This window comes from Lycorma delicatula, chromosome 1, assembly GCF_047948215.1.
Source record: "Lycorma delicatula isolate Av1 chromosome 1, ASM4794821v1, whole genome shotgun sequence".
Classification (NCBI taxonomy): Eukaryota; Metazoa; Arthropoda; class Insecta; order Hemiptera; family Fulgoridae; genus Lycorma; species Lycorma delicatula.
Genome location: NC_134455.1, coordinates 392,520,718 through 392,546,431, shown reverse-complemented (window position 1 = coordinate 392,546,431; position 25,714 = coordinate 392,520,718). Strand labels below are relative to the sequence as shown.

The 25,714-nt window shown below is 37.3% G+C and overlaps 1 protein-coding gene across 2 annotated transcripts in view; it reads left to right on the top strand.

Annotated features, from left to right (window-relative positions):
* The first annotated feature begins 4,123 nt into the window (after positions 1–4,123).
* LOC142317362 (uncharacterized) overlaps positions 4,124–25,714 on the top strand; it is a 116,837-nt gene continuing 95,246 nt past the window's right edge. The window contains exons 1-4 of one of the 2 annotated variants that reach the window (XM_075353860.1): positions 4,124–4,276; positions 7,562–7,618; positions 10,664–10,711; positions 16,767–16,814. In XM_075353860.1, coding sequence (XP_075209975.1) covers positions 4,218–4,276; positions 7,562–7,618; positions 10,664–10,711; positions 16,767–16,814 — 212 coding nt within the window. In that variant the 5' untranslated portion in view covers positions 4,124–4,217. The remainder of the gene's footprint in view (positions 4,277–7,561; positions 7,619–10,663; positions 10,712–16,766; positions 16,815–25,714) is intronic. The other variant, XM_075353859.1, reaches the window with a different exon arrangement.

Genomic DNA, 25,714 nt, shown 5'->3' with positions numbered 1-25,714 from the left:
GGCGTCCCACCAAGATCTGATAGATTTGCAAGGCGAAATGGACAAGCTGTTGGATCTAATAAAAGAGAATAATACCACGAAATGTGAAATTAAGGAGTTTGTGTGGCTCCTGGACAAAAAAGTAGTTGCTGTTATTTAATCGGTTGAGAATCTGGCCTCATGTGATTGGACGAGACAGCTACTCAAACTGAACGGTTCGATAGATCCACGGCGGCTATGGAGGATATATTAAGGAGGTTGGAAAATGGTGTCGACCGGAGGAGATTCTGTACCTAATATCCACAAGGTGGGACGAAGGTATCTTCGAAACCATGGAAGAAAAGACGGGACTAACGGAGTTAAGCCCTGGCTATGAGGCGGCGATGGTTATGTATTTAAAAGGGGACAAAAATACTCAGTCCTCCAGCGGGGTTTGCGATGTGGAGCTGCGAATATGTCGCATGTTGAATGAAGGGAAAATCGCTCCTGGCATTGTACTTCGAGATACCCCGAGGGCCACCACAAGTAAGACCTCCCCATAATTATGACAGCGCTGTAGTTAAAAATAAAGATAATTTTTATTTTTACATTATTATCTTAAATGCATTATTTAAATAATTTTATATACATTCCGGTTATATACAGAGTTATCATAAAAGAATGGTGCGGTTTTGAACATGGTTTAAATTAAAACAGAATTACTTACAGTTTATGTTTTTTATATTTCAAATTTGTCGTCTCAAACATTTTTTTTACATAATTAATAAATTTCAATATGTGCGCCCTTAGTCGCTCGACAAATGTCCAAACGATACTCAACTTCTCTCCAAACATTAGTTAACATTTCTTCGTTAATGGTTGTCATTGCTTCAATAATCCTGTTTTTTAAGTGGTTTAGGTCGCGAATTTTTTGTGTATAAACAACGCATTTGACGTACCCCCAAAAGAAAAAATCGCAAGGTGTCGCGTCTGGACTCCTTGGAGGCCAAAGTACGGGTCCTTGCCGGCCTATCCATCGATCTCCAAATTTTTCGTTCAAGCGTCCGTGACCGATGCATTTAAGTGCGGGGGAGCACTATCTTGTTGGAAATGAAGTCGATGAATGTTTTCGAGTTCATCCGGCTGAGGAAAGCGATAACCGGTTAACATATCAAGATAAACAATTCCATTAATTGTTTTTTCAGCAAAGAAGAAAGGCCCTATTACACGATTTTTCATCACGCCACACCAAACATTAACTTTAGGCGAATCGCGTTGTTTCTCGATAATTGCGTGTGGGTTTTCAGAGCCCCATATTCGTGAATTGTGAATTGTTAACGCATCCATTCACGTGGAATGTAGCTTCGTCTGTAAAAATTATATCATCTAAAAATGATTCGTTTTCACTTATTCTGTCCGACATTTCAACAGCGAAATTGTAACGTTTTACACCATCATGGGGTTTCAATTCCTGCATTATCTGGATTTTATAAACGTGTAATTTCAGTTTTTTACGTAAAACTTTGTGAACTGTTGTTTTTGGAATACCTAATTTGACGCTTCGACGGGGGATGGACTTCCCAGGACTTCTAATTGCCGATCGTCTAATTAGTTCAACCGTTTCGTCTGGTAAACTTGGTCTGCCGGTTGATTTCTGTTTCTTGACCGATCCGGTTTTTTCGAATTGTTTGAACCAACGTGTAATGTAATTTTTGTGTGGCGGATCTCTTCCGAATTCACGTCGAAACGCATTTTCGGATTTTAATTCAGCCATCAATAAAACACAATTTGCTTTGTCTTTATCTGAGAACATAGTAACTCACTAAACTCACCGCAACAACAATACAAGAATTGACGTTGTGGTTCAACTGCTGATAAACAAACTTTTGGGTTGGAGGTTTTTGGATACCAATATAACATCTAGAAATTTCCCTACAAATAAATTTCACTCTAAAAATTGCTGAAACCGCACAATTATTTTATGATAACCCTGTATAATGAAATAGGTATATAATCTTAGCAAGAAGCGTATCTAAAATGTGATCTGTGTAAAGTAAAAACCAAATAAAATTTTAATGTTTGAAAAGAAAACATTAAAAATATATCGATTGTGTTTTGATGAAAATGAATCTTTATTTATTTAAGCAAATTACGATCAAGTGGAATCAGTTTTTGTGAATATGTTAATTAATCGGGATCAAGATTTAATTTCCAAAGCTAAGGTCGGAAACTTCACCACTATAATGCACGTATTCTTTATCGAATCATAAGTTCCCATCAGTAGTGATAGTATAATAATTTGATTTTAGATGTGAAAACACATTCTGATTTGCAGAAAGTTACTGAAGGCGTACTTGCAGTTTAGATGGCTACTTAAATTCATATTGTATAACTTTATAATAATTACAAAACTCGTGTTATATAATCAGGAAATTCAGTATTACATTTTTTTGCTTTTAAATAGATAATACGGTATGAATTAAAGTAGCCATCTAATCTGAAACTATGCATTAAGGTTCGTTTTCCAGTATATTAGAACTAATAGCTATCTACCGAACAGAATGCAACAGTGCATCAAACCAGTCAAATGAGATGTAATAATGACACAAAGCTTCATTGTGTTCCTACAAAATTTTATTATTAACTCACTTTTTATTTAAAAAATAAAAATTAAAAATCTACAAAACAGGCAAACTGTAATATACCTTAGATATAAAATTTCTTCAAACATTTGGAAAACCAACAAATTAAGTTATTATATTACTTATTATATTGTAATAAATTAATTTTTTTAATAAATAAACGTAATATATTTTTATACATTTAATATTTTAGACAATAATTAAATATAAAGCGATAACAAATTACATAAAATATCATCTATTTGCAAAAGAATTTTAACAATAAAATGATTTTTAATGCAGTCTTTAAAAATATGTTTTAAACAAATGCGTGGTATATTAAAATTAATAATTTATATGGTAGGAAATTCTGATTTCATCAAGGAAAAAGGCTTTTAAAAGTACTTATCATATTATTGTTTTAGAAAAATTTGATGTAAAAAAAAATTGTGTCAAATTTAAACCTTTAGACTACTTTAATTACGACAGCGTTGTAGTTCTAGTAAGAAGTAAAAGTAATTTATATTTTTACATTATTATCTTAAATGCATTATTTAAATAATTTTATATACATTTCGGTTATATATAATCTTAGCAAGAAGCGTATCTAATTAAAATGTGATCTGAATAAAGTAAAAACCAACTAAAATTTTGATGCTTAAAAAGAAAAAATTAAAAATAAAACGATTGCGTTTTGATGAAAATGAATCTTTATTTATTTAAGCAAAATACGATCAAGTGGAATCGGTTTTTATGAATATATTAATTAATCAATGCAACAGTGCATCAAACCAGTCAAATGAATAATAATAATGACACAAAGCATTATTGTGTTCCTACACAATTTATATAAATCTATTATAATCCCATGATTTTTATTTAAATAAACAGAGCCATCATTTTTTTAATATATTATTGAATCTTGAATTTCTGATCGAATAATATTCTGTAACGAATGATTTTGATAATTACAATTTAGTAAAAAGTTAAAAAACTATTTTCGGTTTTTAAAATTACGGAAAAAAAATAACAGCGTATTAGTGTTACGACCTTTTTCTGGAAACTATTTTTCAAATTTAAATTTCTGTTAAAAGGAATTTTGAAAAATAAAGTCATTTTCATTAAAATGTTTACTGTTGCTAATTGAGATAATGGATTATCATAGCCGAACAAGTATGCATGCATTTATCCGTATTGTTTAATATTATCAGGAAGTATATCTGTGTAATTCATAAATACTAGTTTCGATTATTAAAATTGAATGCAGAATTAGGATTTCAGAATCAGATAAAAATGATTTAAACACATTTTTCATTTCTCGGTTGGGCCGCTCTTGCATAATGCAGAAAAATATAAATGTTAGGATAGGTGAAACATCTTGCTTTATCTGATGCAAAAGAAAACACCAACACGTTGAGTGTGTGCTTACTAGTTAAAATTCAATTTTAAATGTTTTTATTGAAACAACAATGCTTACTCACGTTTAATCTTAGTACTTACAGCGCATGACGACTGAACCCCTTTCCTTTACTATTTATAATGCCGCATAATAAAACTTCACTTTATAACTGAACATCTATTCACCCAGTTCTAGTACTCATAACCGAGTAACAGAGTAAAATTTTCTCTTTTAAAATTATGCGTGCTGAAATTTTTATTTTCAACCTCCTGATGTTTAAGGCGATAAATGCGTTCCTGTAAGTATTTATAATACATTAGTAATAAAATATTTAATCCATCATATTTCATAGGTGAATGAAAATATATCGTAGTCGATAAATCAATTATTCAGAAAACCAGTAGGGTCATATGATTTGGACTTTAATAGTGTATATTTTAAAATTTAATCTAAAATTAATTGATATAACTTCGTTATTGGTAAAAAGTAAGGTTTAACCATACTTAGTGTTTAATTTACAGTATCCCTTTTTTTGTGACGTAATATTTTGTAACAATGGTTACATCATATTCTATAAGAAGATACTAAATGATTTCCTGAAATAAAATTTAAAAAATTGATTAAATTTTATTTTAGTATTTCATTTATCAAAATCGGGTTAACTTTTCTAAAAAATATTCGCATATAATAAACCGGTTTCTATTATTTCATGAATTTTTCATGTGATAAGTAATTCACCATATGAGTCCAGGTTATGGGTAAAAAATAAAATGCAAATTTTGTAAAAATGTTAAATCCGGGATTAAATCTTAGCCAGGCTTTGCATAGTATTTTTATCTCGTTTTTCCGCGCACCGATCTTTGGCTTTTTGAATATAACCCTATTAGAAGTTGAATTTTTTTAATGACGAAAATTGTTAACGTGTTATATTAGAAAAAATTCATTCAATTCCTTAACAAATGGTTAGAGGTTAATTATTTTCTGTAACTGTTAAAACGGCGAATTTTGAATGAAACGCTTATTATACATAAGTATCATTTTCTTATGGTTTGATATTTTGAATAGTCTATTAAATTTCATTCTTTTAAATAGCAGAGTTATTTCTGAGGGTAAAATTTAGAAACAGCAGTTTACATGTAAAATGTTGAGCGTAATGTTTCATAGTTAGCCCTAAATTTATAATTAATAAACATAAATAAATATATTTCTAATAAACGATTTATTTATGAACATTACAAATGTATTTTATTTTGATATTGTTGTGGAGTTTCATATAAAATTAAAAAAAATTCCAGCACCAAATCTATGTCTGATTATCTATTTCAATACAATTTATAGAAGGACAGAACTTGTTTATACTAATCTTACAGAAAGACTTCATTTGAATCAGGGAAACAAATTTACAAGTTTAAAATAATAGGTATCTTCTGTGTCTGCAATTTAAATATTTATAATTGGGCCACCGTATTTTAAGCACGTTCCACAAACGAATGCACTTTAAAAAGAATAAATTTTTAGATAACTGCGGAGAAGATTTTGAATTTAGATCTTGAATCGAACGTTTCAAGGGACGAAAATCGAACTGACAGATTACCTGGGATTGTATATATCAAATAAACAGCAAAATAAATTAATGCTTTTCCGAAATACGGATAAAGCCTTATTCAAATAACTAATTTCTAAGATTACTCTTTGAGAAAAACATTTTTTTGGAAAAAAAATTCAATAGCTAAAAATGAAAGAAAAGTCGAAACGATTTTTTAAGAAACTTTTCTGAAATTCCAAAATATGTTTCCCCAACTTATGAAACTATTTTTTGTGATTTACTTACTGCAAAGTTATTAATATCTGTCTATATTGATTGTTGTCCACTGTCTATTACGTGTAAAATGTAAATCACTGGCGTAGCGATCCGTGATCCAGTCAATAATGTGTAATTGTAATATATATATATTTAATTTCATTCTTATTATTTACTGTAACTGTTAAAACAGTGAGTTCTGAATCAAATGCTTATTATATATAAACATCATTTTCTTATGGTTTAAAACTGAAAAAAATATCCATTTTGTTTGAAACCAAATGGATATCTCTCTTCATTTTGCGTGAAAAATACACGCAAAAATTCTTTTTTTTTTTGTAAAGTATACGTTATACACTTAACATGTGTTAATAATTAACATGTGTTTAAGCAAACACTTTCCTCACCATTCGTAATGGTGTTTTTTTTTTTAACGGACATTACACTACATATGTTAAAGCCTTTTCATCCAGCAATGAGAATAACAATGAACCAACAGTATATATACTTACATTAAAATGTGGCCGTCTAAAATGTTTTTGCTTTGTGTAATACATAGTTGTGTTGTATCTGTTTAAATATTGTAGGTAGTCCTGAAAAGGGCAGACCGTTCGAATCAGACCTGGATGGATCTGATTAAAAAGAGAGCGGCAAAAGAAACTTGTTTCCAGCCTCCTATCCCTAATCGTGTTGTTTCTGATGATCTTGTCTCTTTTTTTAGAAAACGTGATTCGTGATGAGTGGAATGATACCATCAACAGTAAACTTTTTCCAGTTAATAATACATATAATCGTGTATAACTGTGATAAGGTATAATTTGTATAACCGTGATGCTCCTCATGCAGGAATAACTGGCTAGCGGAATTATAATTTGCCTCTTGGTTAAAGGGCACACAAGGCTCACTCATAGATATCTCAAGATTCAGACTGTTGTAACATTTGAATTCGCAGTACTGCCAACTAGATGTACACCTTGATTCCTTGTGGAATGTGTATATATATATATATATATGTATATATATATGTATTATTGATATTTTACAAAATCAATTATTTAATAGATATATCCACCACAGAAATTGTTAGTTTAAATGAGGAAAATTTATAAAAAATACTTACTCTTACAAAATAAAATTAACTAGTATGAATCAAAAATTCTTAGTGAATCAGTATTGATGAAAATCCAACATAGATAATTAAAAACATAACCGTTATTGAATAGCTTGAACATATTTTGTTTTTTGCAAGAGACAATTTAAATTGAAATTTTTATATTAAACAGAATCCGCCTAATGATTTGGTTCTTTTGCAATTATAACTAGAAAACTTGCTCTATTTTACTGTGCATATACAGTTACCGTTATGAATTTGCACAAAATAACCTAAAATACAATAAAATTGTATTAAAATACCAATATTTATATCGTGGATTCAGGTGTAAAATTCCGCCAGATAAAAATAATATAACGAAGAAAATAAAGGCGTTCTGACCACTGAGGAAGTTGTCAATGGTTTGGGTTTTATTTTAATGTAATTTTGTTATTGATACATTACACAAAATATTAATAGATGTAGGTATATCTTTAAAAGGCATTTTCCAACTTTTGGATTTAGAAGTTGCCACATCACCTCTGAAGTTTATATCTTGCAGCATCCGGTTTCATTAGTCCATACATTCTGCAGGATTTTCTATTTTATCACTTTTACTGTTCAAATCTAAACTAATAAATTTTTCTGCTAATAATGCAGATTAATCTTGTCTAATTTTGTTTAAATTTCAGGGTATTAAAATCTAATGAATATACTGAATGTGAAAGGGATGAAACACTTTCATGTAGGTACGTAAGTCAGTTTATTTATTCATTTATTTCTACTTTTTTTAATAAAGGTTACATTAAATGATTTTTCAAAAACATAAAAAAAATTATTCATAAAATTCTATTTCTATGAAACGAAGTAAAAAATATGAATCAGTAAACTTTTTAGTAAAAGTTGCGTCATATGTAAGCAGTACGAACTAAATTCTCACATACATTTAATGCTTTACACATATTGGGATTTGAGCTGGAAAGATAAATACATACTGAGTTGCCTGTAACGCTATTGAATTTTGTTCCAAAAGTATTCATCTCTTAGGGAGAAGCATTTTGGAAATCTGGAAATGATAAACATCTGTAGCGATTTTTCAAAATATTACACCTGTTCAAAGAATAGCTTATTAATTCTAGTGTGCAACTTCGTAAGAAAGATTTTTGTACTGAAGACATAGATAAATAGTTTTAAAATTTACTAGGTAATGAAATTTTAAAACGGTGAAACTGTTTTTGATTTGTGTAAGCTCAGTTTTCCTACCCTTTATTTTCACCATCAAAAATAAATCGGTTCTTGAATTTTACTCTACGTGATTTCATTCATGCTGTCTTTAATACGTCATTAATGGATGGCAAATCTTCATAGAAATGATAACTGAAAAAACAAAAACGTGGTTCACGCATATGTACTTCTTCTAATGTTGTATCATGTCCTCTATAAATTGGAAGATCGCAATATTCCTGTAACTCTGCAAGCTGTGGTTCGTGTCGATTTGTCTAACCGTACAGCTCTGTTTAACGATGCGCACCTAGTTGTGGAAAATTCCGTTACTAGGGGAAGCGTGCAGGGTTTCGTTTTCGGTACCCTGCGGTGGAACCTGGTAATCGACGATTTTCTGAGATTGACATTTCCAGACTGGGTCACGGACCAGGCTTTCATCGATGACTGTCTCCTTTCAGTTCGTGGTAATTCACAACCACAGCTAGAAAACCGGGCGCAGGCGGCCTTGTCAACCGAAGAGGACTGGATGGACACATAAAATTTAAAGATTTCTGCGCCAAAGACGAAGTTTATGCTTCTCAAGAGTGCAAATAAATTATCGTACAGTCGTAACCCCCATATTAATTAGAAAGGCTGTGTAATCAGCCGAGTTAGAGTTCATCAGGACTTAGGTGTTTAGTTTGATGAAAAGTTACTGCTTAGCAACTACATTAGTAAGTAGCGGCGGACGCCGTCTCTGTGATGCACAAACATAAGAGGATTGCTCGGAAAGAATATGGGTTGACGGGCCGTCAAATACAGAGTGTACCGAGAGGTCTTTGAAAGCATGACCTCATACACGGCGCTCGTTTGGGCGCATAGATAGGATATGAATAGAGCACTTGTTGAAAATTTAAGGAATGCCTAACGCAGAGCCTTAATTGTATGCAGTGGTATTTTTAAAACAACGTCCTACAACGCTACCACCGTATTTGGAAAGGCTATTCCAATCAATTTAGTGGTGAAAATTCGGACAGCCATTGGGGATTGCAAAGAGGTCGCGATGCCGAGGTATTTGGAATGCGGTTTCGAGCTGGCCCACACCCAGAGCTGAACGGTGATCACAATGCACCAGATCTAAATTTCGTTCAGTTGCACACTTCCCGCCTGCTGAAGAGGCTGCAGAGCCTCGCAGCAGGAATTAAACACCACGACTAAGGGAAGATCCTTGTATAATTTTCTGCTAGATCTGGGCTGATGGTATGCCTCGAGCTCGTTTTTATGGGCAACGGGTACCCGGGTGCTCACCAACCATACTAATTTAAACCAATATCTCTTTTGGTTCCGCCTGGCAGCTGATGAGCTGTGCGTCTGCGGGGAGGTTCAGTCAAATGAACACCCTATATTTGACTGCCCTACTCTTAGGGGGGCCAGACACCTGGCCAACTTGAAACTTAGAGGTCAAGAGGAACTACTTGGCTACTTTCAAGCGGCGAATGAATGTGGCGAGAGCCGCATTGTCGTACCGTGTGGGAGTTCCTTGATGCGGTTGCTATGTTCAACCGACATCAGTCCTTTACCTAAGGGAAAAACTCCTACCGCACTGCTGTGTGAAGCTAAGTTAGAGATATATATATAGCTGACCAAAGGCCAATTAAGGCTCCGAGCGCTTTAATATGGTGGACAGATACTTGCTGGCATTCAGCAACCTAGGCGTGGCAGCGAATTGCTGTTTAGACGAAGTAAATTTTAATTTATGGATAGCATATATGTTTTTAGTAGTTGACGGGGTGCGCCTACCTATTTTAGTAAATATTTGACAAGAGAGCGTTTGGAACAGGTAAGCCGGTTGCGTATGGCACCGCGCTTAGTCGGCTCACGCTGTTTGGTAAGCTCTGGGAGCTATTTAGGACAGTGATCGCTTAACTGTTTGGAGGCTCAGTAGCCTTTTGTGGCACAGACATTTGGTCTTACGCTTTAGGGCCTCTGATTGGGGTGGTAGCGGAAAAAATGCCAAGTAAAGCAATCTAATGTTTTATTAAAATATCAACTATGTTATGTAATCAAGAAAAAAAATATTACAAATGAATTCATGTTGTTTTTATGATATAGATTGTGATCTAAATTATGTGTTTTCTTTCTTCCTGCAATTCATTACGAGATTTGTTATTGCACAGAGGTTAAAAAGCATATCTCTTAACTTATATTTTAGCTTCATTCAGTGACAAGTGACTAACAATTCATCTATTGCGCCATTGATAATTATTAAATAGTTAAAATTAAAAAGAAAGGTACGTTAAAAAATATTTTATTACATAAATCGATTTTTATTTGATAAAAAAAAATTTAAAAGAGTTCATTAAATCGTTTTTTAATTACTGGTAAAACTGTAATATTTGATAAACAATCAGGTCATACCAACCTTTTTTCAAAGGACGGCAAATATTTAACACGATAATTTACAAAATTCTACAGGAATACAGAAAATATAATACAAAATAAAATGTTGGTAATATCTACAATAATGTTTAGGTTAATTTTAGTAGTTACTGATTAGTATCCATATTGTAAACATTAATTTTTCATTACAGTTGTGAATCGATGGACAATTGTGTGATAAAGGACATAATACCCACAAAGTAAGTATTCTGTCAAAAATAGTTATTTTACCTAAAGTAGAACACGTAAGACCACCGCCGAAATGTAAAAAACAGCCAGTTATAAAGTGGCTATTCTCTTCTACTAAAATGGAAATTAAACTTTAAACGAAAATTAGATAGTTTACAAAAAGATTTTGGATGCGGCATACATCTATCAATGCAAAAGAAAAAAAACGGTGGAAATGTGCTCATGTTTTCTTTTTATTAGGCAATAGAAGTTGAAGATAATAAATATTGGTACGAAATCCCATAAAAAGAATCGTTCATTGTTCAATGGGATATACCCCATACTATTAATTTGTGTTAACGATAGAAAATTTCCTTTCCCTAAACTAAGTCATGAAGAGAACATTGGCACGATTCTTAATGAGAAATCGACTATCCCATGAGCCACGATTAATTTCTATTTCTGTTACCAGCAACAAAACATAGCTCGCTTTGATAAGATAGATAGAAAATCCACTCTAAGTGTTGGAGATTCTGCGTTGGTACCATTTTGAACTATACAGTTTTCTCAATAGGAATGAAAAATTGAAAACTCCCTTTTATTATTTAGAATTACAAAATACTTTCTTATATTAAAAACTTATGGAAAAGTCGGAAAAATTTACCTGTTTGTTGTTTTATGTATAGAGATTTAGCTAGTTCTGGACCATATTGATTTAATTATTCACCGAAAGAGCTCACTGCCACCACGTTTCTAGCCTAGCGGGAAATTCCTAAAATTCTTCAATATAGTTCCGCTACCTTCAACGCAGTAGACACAAACCAGGTCAAAATTGTCGTGTCGTTCTTTAATAGAAGTGCCACATTTATCGTTTATGAAGACGTGTAATGAGTCGAGGATATACAATGCCATTCTGAACGTAGAAAAAAGATGTGTTTAAGTTTGAAAGATATTTAAACTTTACGACTATGCAGAAGGGAAAATACATCTGCTGTTAAGATAAGATAAGATTAGAGAAAGTTCACTTTTATAATTTATTCCTCGAAATAAGGAAAAACAAAGAGATGTTTTATAAATATTCTATATTACTTAGATATTAAGAGCTAATTTTCAAATCTTCTCATGATCATAAAAAATTAATTGAAAATAAAACACTGATAAACTACACACCACCAGAAGAGAAAATTTCATGAAATTAAAAAAAAATTCGGATCCAATTTAATCAAAAAAAGTAAACAAAGGAAGATATGAAATATAATATGCTTAAAAAACTGCTTTATCTGATGGGAAATCCTACGACGGTACATCGATGTATCTCTTGGAGTACTGGTAACCTAGAACAATCACCTTATCCGATCAAAATATCTGTGTCGGGATTCAATTTATATGAGTTTTTATAAACGCGTTAATCTTACGTTGTGTTTTCAGAACAACTGAAAAATGTACCGACTCGATTAGAATTTCGATAGTTGCTTTGGATAAAACCGTTTTCTGTACCGAAGGCGTAACATGCTATCAATTATCAACTCGTGCTCTCAATTTTACGATTCGGATTGAAATTTCATCACTGTGGTTCAGAATAAATCTTTTTAGATTTAGACAGACTAATATCAAGAATATTAAGATTCTCTGGAATGGAATGGAATGCAAAGTTGGCAGGAGTTTATTACTCCCTACTCCATCGCAGAACCTGGACAGAGTCCCTTGCTGCTGGATCATTCTAATCGGGCTTGTTTTTTTTAAAAGGGTTAATTTTAAATAGCGGGTCTAATTTTTTCAAGTTTTGTTTATTATTATTTAGTGTTTTAAGGACGGATTTAATTGCATTCCAATCCGTTGTTAAACCAGCGTTATCGAACCCATTTTACGGGCCGACCGCGGAAGGCTAGGCTTATAAAGCATGTCCTCCCGACGTAATTCCCCTTCAGACCGTCCACTGAAGTCCTTTCGGTGCTAACTTTTTAATGGGCTAGCAGGAATACGCCACAACGGGGCACTACCTGTAAGGAGGGAGCAATGCGTCCCCTTTTCCGGAGGAGTCGCAATTGCTGGGTTATTTTATCTTTCTTGTAAGTTTTGAAAAGGAGAGGTTGTGTAGAAGCTCTTCATCCGCTTCTGGTATGGCTGCCCTTCAGGACGCATCTCTGCTGGGCTCTGTTCCGGACTCCAGTCCGTGATGTTGAGACGAGTGGCTGGTCTTCCTTCTTCTTCATCTTCATCTTCTCCCTCTTCTTCTTCCGAAGACCTCTTCGTTCTTCTTTGGCCTGTACTTTCCAAGAATTGGTAGTAACCGAAGTTACATACCATTAACCTTGAAATTCCCGAGGCCCCGAAGGGCTGAACGGGAGAAAGTGCAGGTTTCTTCGTTCTTCTGTGCTGTCAGTGACTGTTGGGCAGGTCGCTGCTGGGCAGGTGACTGCTGGGCAGGTGGCTGCTGGGCAGGTGGCTGCTGGGCAGGTGGCTGCTGGGCTTGTGACTGCTGGGCTGATGGCTGCTGGGCTCGTTCCCTCTTTCTTCTTTCTTGAAAGGAAAGGAAGGTAATAGGGAACTTACAATGGTGACACCTATTCGCGATCGCGGTTTTGGGGCGGCGATTTTCTGGAAAGAAATAAACAGAAATTATTCACTCCACGTAATTATTAACCTTCAGACACACGTGTGTCTGAGAAGGGGTTGGGGGGACCGCGTGGCCGCAGTGAAGAAACCATTTGTTTTTGTGGTGGCTGTTGGTATCTGCAACAAAAGAAGCACACACACGAAAAAAATAAAAATAAAAAAATAAAAAATAAAAAAATAAAATTAATTTTTACTTTTCTTTCGACTGGCAGGATGAGACGGCACGACGAGTCGTTCCACATCCACGTTTCTCCCGTTTCTGAAACAAGAGAAACAGAACAAAACACACGCGGAGAAAAAAAAAATTTTGACCGCGTTTTTGTTTTATGCGCGACTTACCGTGTTTGACGTCTTCAAACTATATAACTCGCGAAAACTATTCACTCGCGACCCCGGAAACGCGTCTGACGCACTATTCCGTTTATGGCTCATGCGATATGGAGGCCCCTAAGCCTGGTTTGTCGATTTTCGGCTACCGCACCGCACCATCACGGTGGTTCGTCCAGTACGGCGTGAGGCCGCTTCCTTACAACTGTCGGAGTTGGGTCCTCTCTGCAGATGTCCCGAAGATGAGTGTGTTCGGACACAGCCGCTCTCCCGAACAGTCTGCGCGCCTGCGCCACCGCCACTAAGATTCTCTGTATAAATATTCACGTCTAAGAAATAAACCGAATAACTTGAAATATTTTTTCCAACGATTCACCGGGTTTTGCATGGTTTTTTTTCTGAACACTGGATGTTTCTGATTAACGTAATAATAAACTTCCTGAATCATTTTGTAGAATTGCATATAAAATCGGGGAATCTCAATTTCTGTTAAAGACTACCTTCTCAAAAAAGTTGAAAAATCCATATTTTCATGGAAGAAATTAATATTGAATGCTGTCCAATTCAGTGTTATAATCTAAAATCAATTTTATTGATCATGCATAGATTTCCTTCTGGTACTTTTAAAACCCTAAAACATACACCATTGGTAATCTTTGAAATTGTCAATAAATTGAACGCAATAATGTGTCGTGATTTTAATGTGAATTATCGAGCTCTGTAACGAAGGATTATTAATTTGAATAAGTAGGACTGAATATTTAGATCTTCCAGTCAGCTACAACAATGTACCTTTACCACCTGCGCTGATTCTCTATATTCCCACTATATTTATCGGCGAGGTTGTAGCTTAATAACTTGATTTTTAATAAAGCTAAAAAAACTTACGGATAGTTTTATTTCACAATCGATTATCTTTTTATTATTTCAAGCCGTTTGATTACATTTAGCATAAAAATCCAAATCAGCCGCTATCGAGTACAATGAACCTATTTAAATGCATGTATATAATGTATTGTATTGTATTTTATGTATATAAATGTATTGTATATAATGATACAAGGTCTGTTCAAAAAATACGTAGACTGACGTCATAAAACAAAATCTACTTTATTTAGAAGTTACTTGTCTGGCTTCAAAGTACTCTCCGCCCCGACACACGCACTTATCCCAACGGTGTTTTCACTTTTGGAAACAGTCCTGGAACGCTTCTTTGGTGATGTTCTTCAGTTACTTCGCCGCATTTGCCTCAATCAGGAAATCATCTCAAATCTTCTTCCTTTCATAGGCCTTTTGAGTTTTAGGAACGAGAAGAAGTCACAAGGAGCTAGGTCAGGTGAGTATTGAGGGTGAGCAAAACAGCGATCGAGTGTTTGGCCAAAAACTCACGAGTTCTGAGGACTGAATGGGCTGGAGCTGTTGTCATGATAAAAAAAAATCAGTCACCACTCTTCCACATTTCTGCCCATTTCTGCCGGTTAGCGTTCCGCAGACGTTTGAGAACTTCAATGAACTTCTCTGATGGTCGCCGTCAATTTGACCAAACTAGGGTGTTGATTTTGTCTACATGTGTGTCGTCAGTTGACATGGAACGACACCCAAGACGCTCATCGTCTTCATACAATAAGTATAGTATTAGGTTTTTTTTAGCACTCAACTCACTGTGAATATTGAGGCAGAATTAATATTTGAAAGTGTAAAATATTTAACGGCTCAGAATTATTTTGTAAATTAACATCTCTTTTCGAAACTGTTTTGCACGGAAAGAATATTATCGTGAATCTTTTATCCTAATTTTACATCAGTTCTAATTTTATCTGTTTATAATTTTTTTTTTTTAAATTGTTTAACAGTTTTTTCTAAACTGTTATGTTATGTTCCTTCTTAAAACTGTTATGGTGAATGAAATTCACACGGAAGTGTACGTATTTATAACAGGAAAATAAATAAACAATCCTCCGAGTAACGGCAAACATCATGTTACACTAAAAAAAATACTTAAAAGAAATAGTCGCGTGAGGAATGTATTTTTTGATACCAGCTAATGAGCAATTATTACAAAATATTGCAGACCTGCAACTTACTCCTTCAGTTGAAGACCCGCGTAAAAATTTAGCTTTCAGTCACAAAAAACTCCATTTTGTATCATGATATTTCTATTGTACCCACAGTTGTATTTTCTTACTTTTATCTAAATATTTTACAATTCATTTATATAATTTAAATAAGTAAAACAAGATAGTAATGTTTTACTTGAACTTGTTGTTTATAATATGAAAAGTCGGGTAAAGAATTGTACAGCATTTATTAAAGTCGACTAACATTCCACACGTAAATAAATTAAAAAGTCAGGAGAGTCCAATTCCTATTATTATTTGTTACTGTAAAACAGCATAATACGCTTATTGTCGTATATAAGTACTATTAAATAATATAAATAATTCTTTAGGGATATTTTATCCACGAGTAGGACTGCAGCATATTTTTTTAATTTTATTAATTATTCAATGCCTGATTATTTTTGACAGTATTGGCTGAATTATAATTTTTTGTTTAGCTTTTTCCGCGATTATAAAATATTGCTCCAACAAATAATTGAAATATATTTTCAGTGACAATTTCATATGATTCTTGAACTCTTTAGTTGTGTTGCTTTAGTTAATGATCCGATATTTTTTGCGATTATGCTTTTAATCGTACAAATTATATCTAAAAACTAGATTAAATATTTTTGGTACCTCATCTTATTACTCATCAGTTTTTTATTTATGCTTTGTGGATATTTATATTTTAATGTAATAGTTTATCTTCATGTCGGTTAAATTCTTCCTTAATATTTCTGTTAAATTAATAAGAAATTTATCCTTTTTTAAAGTAAACAATTAATAAGAGTTCAAACAAGAATAAATATCTGTTTTCTTCTTGGAAAGTATGAGTGAGGAAAACTGGAAACACTAGAAAAGTACTGCAGCATTCTTTAGCATAATATTCTAGTGAACAAGATTATAATGATGAGGATGAGCTAAGGAATTGGAAAATTTAAGCATTAATTTCTATTCCGCAAAGAATTTTTTCAAATTCTGGCCAATGAGCCTGAATTGAAAATGAGTAAATTTTTTTATAGCCTACATTATTTTATTACAGGAATTTAAAAAGTGCGTTTGACCTTGCAAAAATTTCCTATGGAACACGGTGAGTAAACATAGTTACTTATTTATTCATAATCTAATTATTCAATATTTACTCTAAAATTATTTAAAGAAGAATTTTTTAGTTTTATTTGTTTAAATATTAAGTGGTTTTCTAACAACGATATTACTACGTAACAAGGATTACGTAGCCCAATCTAACTACGAAAATAACTGAGTCCCATATTGAAAATTTTTGCACCGGTTCAGTAGACCAGAATTCTTTCTTAGGTTTAAGGTCTTAGATGTTAAGTGTTATTGGTAAAAGACAATGTAGTAGTGGAAATACAGATTTCCGTTTTAAATTAACATTAAATATAGACTTAATAATGATACTGAATTAAATCTGTTTATTGTACGGGGGGGGGGGGGGATATCTGTAAAATTTGTTTACCAGAAGATAGTTTCAAGATGCATTTTGTACAATGCGTTGAATTGAATTGGCAGAAAAAGTACATTTGAAGCTTATGATATCAGGAATTGATGAAAAAAATTAGTTTGAAGTATTTCTTTTAACTTGGCTTTTTATGTCTTTAAGAGTGAATTTAAATATTCCAGAATCCTACACGTAAATTAATAATAACTCTAAATTGTATTTACATTTAAAATTGGTTTTATATACAGTTTGTAGTTTATGTATGTAAAATAAAAGGGGTCAATTGAAAATAAATTTAACATGTGGTATTCTATTAATTCCATTTTATTTTATTAAAACATCAGCACTGATGACATATTCGTGAATGTTTGGTTATAGGCTCTTATCAGAATTCATACTTTTGAAAAATTTAAATGGAGTACAGATTCGGTTGCTTAATTTACCTAAAACGCTGGCTGCAGGCCAGTGTGAGTGATCGATCATAGGCTTATAACCTATGAGATTGCTTCCGGTGGCGGTCCATCAGCTACAGATTAGGGTCGCGATAATCTATGGGGCCTGGATCAGGATAGACTACGGCGCGAGTGTTTGGCTGCCTTACAGGGGTTGGAATGGCGCATGGACCACAGAGAAGTATGTTCAACAGCTAGCCTTATATGTGTTTTGAAAGACAGGAGATCAGGTTAGGGTCCTGTCCTCCCGTCCGCAGACCTCTAATGCCCAACACACTACGGCCCCAGGGATCGCGAGGTCCACTTCGGCAAATGGTGAAAACCTCTCGATTGTGGTGAAAGCGGCCTGGAAGACCTACGCCGACTTGTTGCGAAGGATGAAGGAGACTGTACCGCAAGAGGAGACCTGTGAGGTTTTGTCGATAAGGAAAGGAGTTAACAAAGAGCTGTGTATCAGTGTCAAAGAGGTGTAGAAGGCAGAGGAGGAAGAATTGAAGAGCACTCTGCAGAGTAAAGTAGCCGGCCTCCAAGTTGATAATTAATCAAAAAGTAGGTAGGAGGGCGGTTGTCCACGTACATGGACATCAAGATCAAGATCTCCGAACAAGAAATTCATCTGCAATGGCGAAAGTAGTAGTAGAGGCAGAGGATTTTAAGATCACGTCGTTACTCCCGGCTATCAGAAGCCCACATGCGCAAAGCCGTTGACAGACGAACAAATTAAGATATGGTGGGTACAATGATATTGACCGTGGGTCCACGGTGTATGATATTGACCGTAACGTTACCGATGAGGATGTCTTATCCATCATTAGAGAACAGAACACTGATTTGGATGAAGCCGCCATCCGCAGAGACTGAAGGCTGCTCTTTAAGACGTGTAGGCGTGAGACCCAGAAATATTCCGGAGTTTTTGAAGTAGGTTCTGGTCTCTTTAATAAATTTACGTCTGCATTCAGACTCATTATCGATTTTTTATCCTGCTGAGGAAAAGAGTACGTGGATGTTCAAAGATGTTTCAAGTGCTGCAGATGTGATCACAGGGATAAATTTTCTAAGTTTGCCTTTGTGTGTGCGCATTGTGATGATGAGGGCCACAAGCGTGATGACTGGTTCCATAGGTCCGAGGCTCCGGACTATGCTAAATGAAAAAGATAGCACAAAAATTCTGAGCAACCAATTGTTAGTGAAAACTGTGGCTGTTAGAAAAAAGTCGTTGAGCTGTCCTTCGATTCCTTGTATGGTTAGGTTCGGTCAACTTAATGCCCAGGATCTTTATGTAGTCCAGGTTGAGTTAAGTGAGGTTGTAGAGACACAGAGCCATACTGCATATGGGTGCTTCTGCAGCACCCGTATGTAATTAGGGGTGATCTGCAAGGCTTTCACAGCTGGAAAAGGTTTTGTGTAGGGCATACCTGTATGTCTGCTATTCTGTGATAGTCGCTTGATAGTGTCTTTATATGGCAGGTTTCTGACGCGCATCATGTTGTGGTCAGACTTGCCATTCGCGGACAGAACCTTCCAGTTGTTAGTTCATATTTACAATACATAGATCCCACTGAGGAACATTTTGCAAGATGGGATAGGATCATTCATATTGTGAGTAATGGTCCAATCCTTATCGGTACCGATCTTAATGCGAAATCGCTTTTCTGGCAAAGTGGGATCATTGGTCATGCCGGTGACTTAATTGAAAGTTGGCTACTTACGTCAATATGGTTGACGAACGAAGAGCCATTTCAGGTACAAATATTGATATTATCATTGGTAGAAAATCGCTGGCAGGATCCTTCATTGGTCTGTGGTCGTTGACTGTTCTAGCGATCTTCGATTAATAATTCTTGAAATAGCGGATGAGCTACGCGATGACCATAACGGATAAAATTTCACTCTGCGGTAGTTACGGTGGCTGAAGCTGCCATTAATGAAGGCACTGGCCGGGAACGTATATCTCGTTGGTGGTCTCAGAATCTGATAGCAATGAAGTAGTCTGTGAATCGACAGAAAGGGTACGCAACGAGAGGGTGATCACGATTGGCATGCGGCTCTCGATGCAGAAGGAGGGCTAGGTATTTTCATAGCATTAGATCCTGTAAGCGTAATTCCTAGCGTTCCTTCGTTAAGGAATAAGGGAACAGATATCCTTGGAGCATTGTGTTAGATTCTTTAGTCATAAGCGCAGGAAAGATATTCTCTTGTCAGCTTTGTCGACCCGCGAAGGAGTGATAATTAATAAAAACCGTATCCTTAATACTTTGCTGAATGATTTGTTCCCGGATGACACTATGATGGGTGAGATTTCATACCTTCGACGTGTCAGACAGGAAGTCGCGAGGCAGAAGTGCGACAGGTGATCTGCAGTTTGGTACGGCACAAGGCTCCCGAATATGATTGTATTGCAGTGGAGCTTTTCGTTGGAGCGTTACCAGTAGTTCTTGACGCTCTAACTAGAATGTATGATAGGGTGCTCTTCGCCCGCCACTTTCCCGCGTGTTAGAAGTGTGGAGATTTGGTATTGTTGTTCAAATTTGGCGACAAAGATGTTACTGATAGTTCTTCTTACCGTCCAATAATGTTCTTGCCTGCGATTGCGTATTAACGTTAGATTGGTCTCTGACCAGTAACTAAAAAATAACCAGTATGGTTTCCGACTAGACAAGAGCACTGAAAATAAAAAAAAAGGCGATTGATATAGCTTCCTCTACATCATGCAAATATGTATTAGGGATTTTTCTGGACATATCCGGGACATTTAGTAACTTATGGTAGCCCTCTGCCCTGTTTCATATGCAGAAGCGTAAATGTACACGAAATTAATTAGAAGTGCTCTCAAGTTATTTCAGCAATCGGACCGTTTCCCTGCGTGAAGGGGGCTTAGACGTTCGTAATATCTTAACTACAGGATGCCCTCAAGGCAATGAGTCTCCTTTGGATTATAGGATTCGATCCCATGTTGCGCTTGAGGTTGCCATGTGGTTGACTTCCCCATTCGGTACGATAAGGCTCAAAAGTAACTGGGTGTTAATTTCCCCTTGATGAGGGAATGGGTATTAAAGTACCCTTGAAGAAAAGTTTCAGTTTAAGGAACATCTATAGTTATGTTGCAAAAAAGGCTGCTGATGCTTTTTATGGAATCCTTAGTCATTCCTCCCGATTGGGTGTTGAATTACCGTACCATTAGTATCCTTTACAAAGGTGTCAGCGAAGCTATTATGCTGTATACTGCGCCTGTTTGGGCTCAACCCACGGTTTTTAGGTATTGCGCGAACATTTTGCCACGGGCCCAACGACTCCTCTTGCTGGTTGCTTTAGACGGTTACAGTACAGTCTCGCGGGAGGCAGTCCTTGTTATAGCCGGTGTCAAACCAGTAGATATCTTGGCTAATGATCATAAGGAACGCTAAATTTCGAAAGTACTAACCTATTGACGTTAGAAAGAAAGAGGAGTTTGAAGATCGGGGCTTTGCGTATTGGCTATTTAATTCCGACCGAAAATGGTGAGCTATAGACTTCTGCTGGGAGGTGGCTAAGCGAGAGGGAGTAGATATTGTTGTGATATCAGATCCCAACGACATTGGAGGAGGGGACTTCAGTGATTGATGAATCGTGCATCCAAGTCTGCCATTAGTCTCCTTTCATTCAGGGTACCATTCGTCGGCTGTGGAGAAGGAAGCCCTTTGTTTGGGCTGACCTTGCTTGCTTGGTAGTGTTCAGCTGCTACCACTTGCCCAACACCGGGATTGATGACTGCAGAGTTTGTAGACAGTTTGGTGGAGGAGATAGCCAGGTGTAGTGGTTGACCTTAGTGAGCGCATGAACGCGCTGGGCCTAGGTTGTACTAACAGAGAAAGATAATTTATGCGGAGTCGCGTTCAGCTGTTGATCTGGCATTTGTCACCGAGGAACATATCGCTGACTACTGCAACTAGAATGTACTGTAGGAGGAGAGCCTGTCGAACTATTTGATGTTCTGGTTTGATTCCCGAGCAAGGCACCAAATTGAACCTCTAGAGAAGTTGGCCTAATCCAAGACCGGCTATGTAGCTTTAGGATCATCCTCTATGTAGCAAAGAGAATTAAACGGCATTTTGTCGGGGTCAAATCCGCAGAGTTCCTGATGGTGGTAGTGGCTGATGAATGTAGACTCTTTAGCGTGACATATATGCGACTGCAACGGAGGAACGTTTGCTGTGGGAGCACGGAGTTAAAAAGCTGCTCTCGTGTCGACAATAAACGGGATTAAGAAACGGTGTGGGAGGAATCTGTGTGAACAGATTTACGAGAACCCGTGGAGTAAAGCATTCCAAATTGTTACTAAGCGGTTCGGTAGATCATTGCCTGTACTACCGGGAAGAGCATGTGCCTACTCGTGTTACGGCACTCTTCCCGCTCGGAGAAACCCGATCTAGGGAAAGAATTGTGGCTGATCACATCCCGTCATTCAGAATTGAAGAGCTTATCTGGGCTACAGGCGGATGAAGTAGCACAATAGTCTGGTCCAGATGGAATACCGGACGAAGTGATTCAAATCTTGGTGGAAATGTAGGAGGCGCCAGCAGAGCACGTTCGGTACTAAGTGGCGTTTGAAGTCAAGGATCCATCCCGGAAACCTGCAAATCACAGCTAGTTTTAATCAGAAAACCCAAAACTGAGGATTCTCTGTCTTCGTACAGGCCTGTATATCTGGAGAACAACATTACTAAGTTGTTGGAGCGTATGATTGCCTTAAGGTTTCGGAAAGAAATTCAGCGTAACGGAGATCTCCTCCACGATCGACAGTTACATTTTCGGCCTAGAAGGTCAACAGTTTATGCTGTCAATGCAGTAATGAAGGTAGTTGACAAGGTGGTGGCCGGTACCTGGAGGACCAGGCTTACACCAAAGGTAATATTTCTCGATGTACGGAACGCATTCAACTCCCTCAGCTGGGAGTCTATTTTCCGGGCATTGAGAGGTTTCGGCGTTAGTGGCTACCTGAGGAGAATAGTACAGGATTGTAGCGAGGATTGGCAACTTGTATATAGGCTGGGGGATAACGAGCTGTGGTTCCGGTCTAGGCGTAGAGTGTTCCAGGACTCTGTCACTCTGTAACGTGGTCTATGATGAGCTACTTTGGCTACGTTACACGGGATTCTCACGGTGACTCACTTTGTCTACGCTGATGAATTGGCCCTTGTGGTGGTGGGGAAGTCTTTTGAGGGGATGGCAAACGCTGCGAATGCAGCTATTGATAAGATTGGAAGATTGATGACGGAAAAAAGTTTACAGCTGTCCCGAGGAAAATATGTAATCGTCTCTCTAGCTGGGAGACGGGTGCTAGCCTCAATTGCGATCATAATAGAGGTAGAGGTGGTCCAGTCGCGGAAATCCACCAAGTACCTGAGAATTTGGCTGGAGCACAAGCAATATTTCACCCACTTTGGGAAAGAGATTAGCGAGAAGGCGGGACGAGTTGTCCAGTGTCTGGCAAGAAAGTAAAATAGATCTTTACTCTCGAACATCGGGGTATCACGAGCATCCAAAAGAAGGCTGGATGCACACGTGGTCAATGTAGACACTTGGTCAATGTTAGATTTCTCTACGGCTTTCCGGCGTGGAAGAGGACCATGGCTGTAAGACGCAACAGCTGGATTCCAAAGGGAATGACCCTCAAAATGGCATGACAATATGCCTAGGTGTAGACAGAAGAGGTGCTGGTGATCACGAAGCAGCCACCTCGGCAGCAGCTGCCAGATGCTCGAGTGTTGAGCCACCGGGGAGTGCTCAATGGGGACATATATGCGGCCACATTCAAGATTGCCAAGCTAGGTGGTATGCGTCCACCAACGGTAGGTGAACGCATCACCTTGTCGTGGATGTAAAGCCGTGATCTGGTCGGTGGTTGGTTATTTAAACTACAGGCTCAGGCAATTCTTGACCTGCCACGTGATCTTACACGCCTTCCTGTATGGTGGTAGGAGGATGGATCTTCCTTCTTCCCTTACTGTGGCTACCCGGATACCCCGGAACACGAGGTGTTCTGGCGCGCACAGTGGGATGAATACCACCTAGCTTGCTTAGCGATTACCGGACCGCTCAGCGTGGAGAACATCGAGGACACCATGTTAGAGAGCTCCAAGTTTTTTATGGCCTCGAAGGTTTCATAGCGAGGGTTCTTCAGGAGAAGGATCGGGGAGCTCGGGGATGAGGGACAGCTCTCTGCAGAGCTGCCAATCGCACGTGCTTTCACGAGTGGGCGGTAGCGATGAGTCTTGGGGACTCTAATACACCCGAGCGGAGAAGACCAAATTCTGGCGGGGGATGCACTCGAGGTGTCCTCGTTAAAGGCATTGGCATAAAGATAGAGTCCCGGCTCCCGGAGTGGAGACCCAGGGACAGCATAGCCAGGCCCGTCGGATCCTACTCTGGAGGTTTTTTAGAGGTGGGGAATCCATTTTACAGACGCTAAAGCAGTTTCAGGGTGGGTATCAAATCCCACTAGGTTTTAGGAAGAGCGTATGTATACCTATGCACTACCGACTAAACCTCCACTCTTGGCTATCAACCCTCTCTGGCATAACTAATAAAGCATTCCGTCAGGTAGAGGGAAATCGCCCACACACTGTGTCATAGTCATATCATACAAGTAAAAATCTTAAGTTAAATCACAATATATTACATGTGACCATTAAATAATCAGTAAAAACACAACAAAAGTTATACGTGATATATGTACAAATACAGCTAACCATATACAACAAACAATGTAATACCTAAAACTATTATTATGTAAGTACTAGAAGATAAAAACAAAAATACAGATTATGTCACACCAGAAGCGCGACTTACAGAAGCTGCTCACAGCTGTTACTCATTACACAGATACAGTACCTACCTAAAATACCAAGTCACCCAGGCATGTCATCCAACACCTGTGCGAAGTGCCCGCAACTTCATCGCGCTAAGACGACCCCCACGCGCCCGGAGGGGCCACCCCACAAGGGGTGCGCCTCCCCGATTTAGTTTTAATGTGGACAAGTGAGCGGTAGGGACACTTAAGCGGGTGCTTTACGGCACCCTGCTTAATCCGCTCACCCAAGTTAGGAGCTCATTAGGAACATTTAGGAAAACGAGGTCGCAAATCTGTTTCAGAGGCACAGTAGCAGTTTTTTGGCACGGACATTTGCTCTATGCTTTAGGGCGACCGAATGGGGTGGTGGCGGGAGAGATGCCAGCTAACCAATAATATCCCCACGAGGAAATAGATCATCGATGATACGTGTGATCTCGTTACGTTCCCTTGTAATCGGTTCACTGGTTCCCAGAGCCCTTTTTACTATCAGTATATACGGTCTCCCCCATGGGTCTGTGTCTTTTTCCGCCAATAGTCACCTCTAGCAGAATTTCTTGGAGTCCCTAATCATCGCTCTGAGTTGCCTCCTGTGATCTTTAAGTTGGGCTTTGTATAACTTTCTCAACGAATCCAGGTGCGCATGTGTTGTCAGCCTCCTTTATTTGTGGCTCTCTTTTCTTTTCTCCTATTTCTGGGGTTCCACCAGTACACGGGTGGATGACCCCTGCATGGATATCTTCTTGGAAGTGTGTTATCACACACCTCTCTGAGTGAGTTGATCAGGTATCTTGCTTTCCCTTCAGCTGCAGCTATCGCAGTAATGTTAAGTGTCCCAGTGAGTGTCTCCTTGTCCAGCGTCCTGGTACTCCAGCCAGTTGCCATTGTCCTACCATTTCCATATCTGTCACCGTCAGTAACCGACATGATTATAGGCTGGTGGTCACTGGCGGAGTACCCCTCCCATACTCTGCAACCATGAACTCGAACGGCCAGATCCGGGGTAGCAAATGTGATGTCGACTATAGAACCCGTCGACCCTCTCATGAATGCGTATACAGCACCATTATTGAGGCCTACCAGATGTAGAGCCGCGATAGTCTCCATGATGATTCTTCCTCTAGAATCAGTCCTTCTAGACCCCACGCAATGAACGAGGTGTTAAAGTCACCGGCCATCATGTCACCGGTCGGTGTGTGAGGAGCCTGAAGGTTGTCAAGATCAATGTATACCTCTCATCACTTATG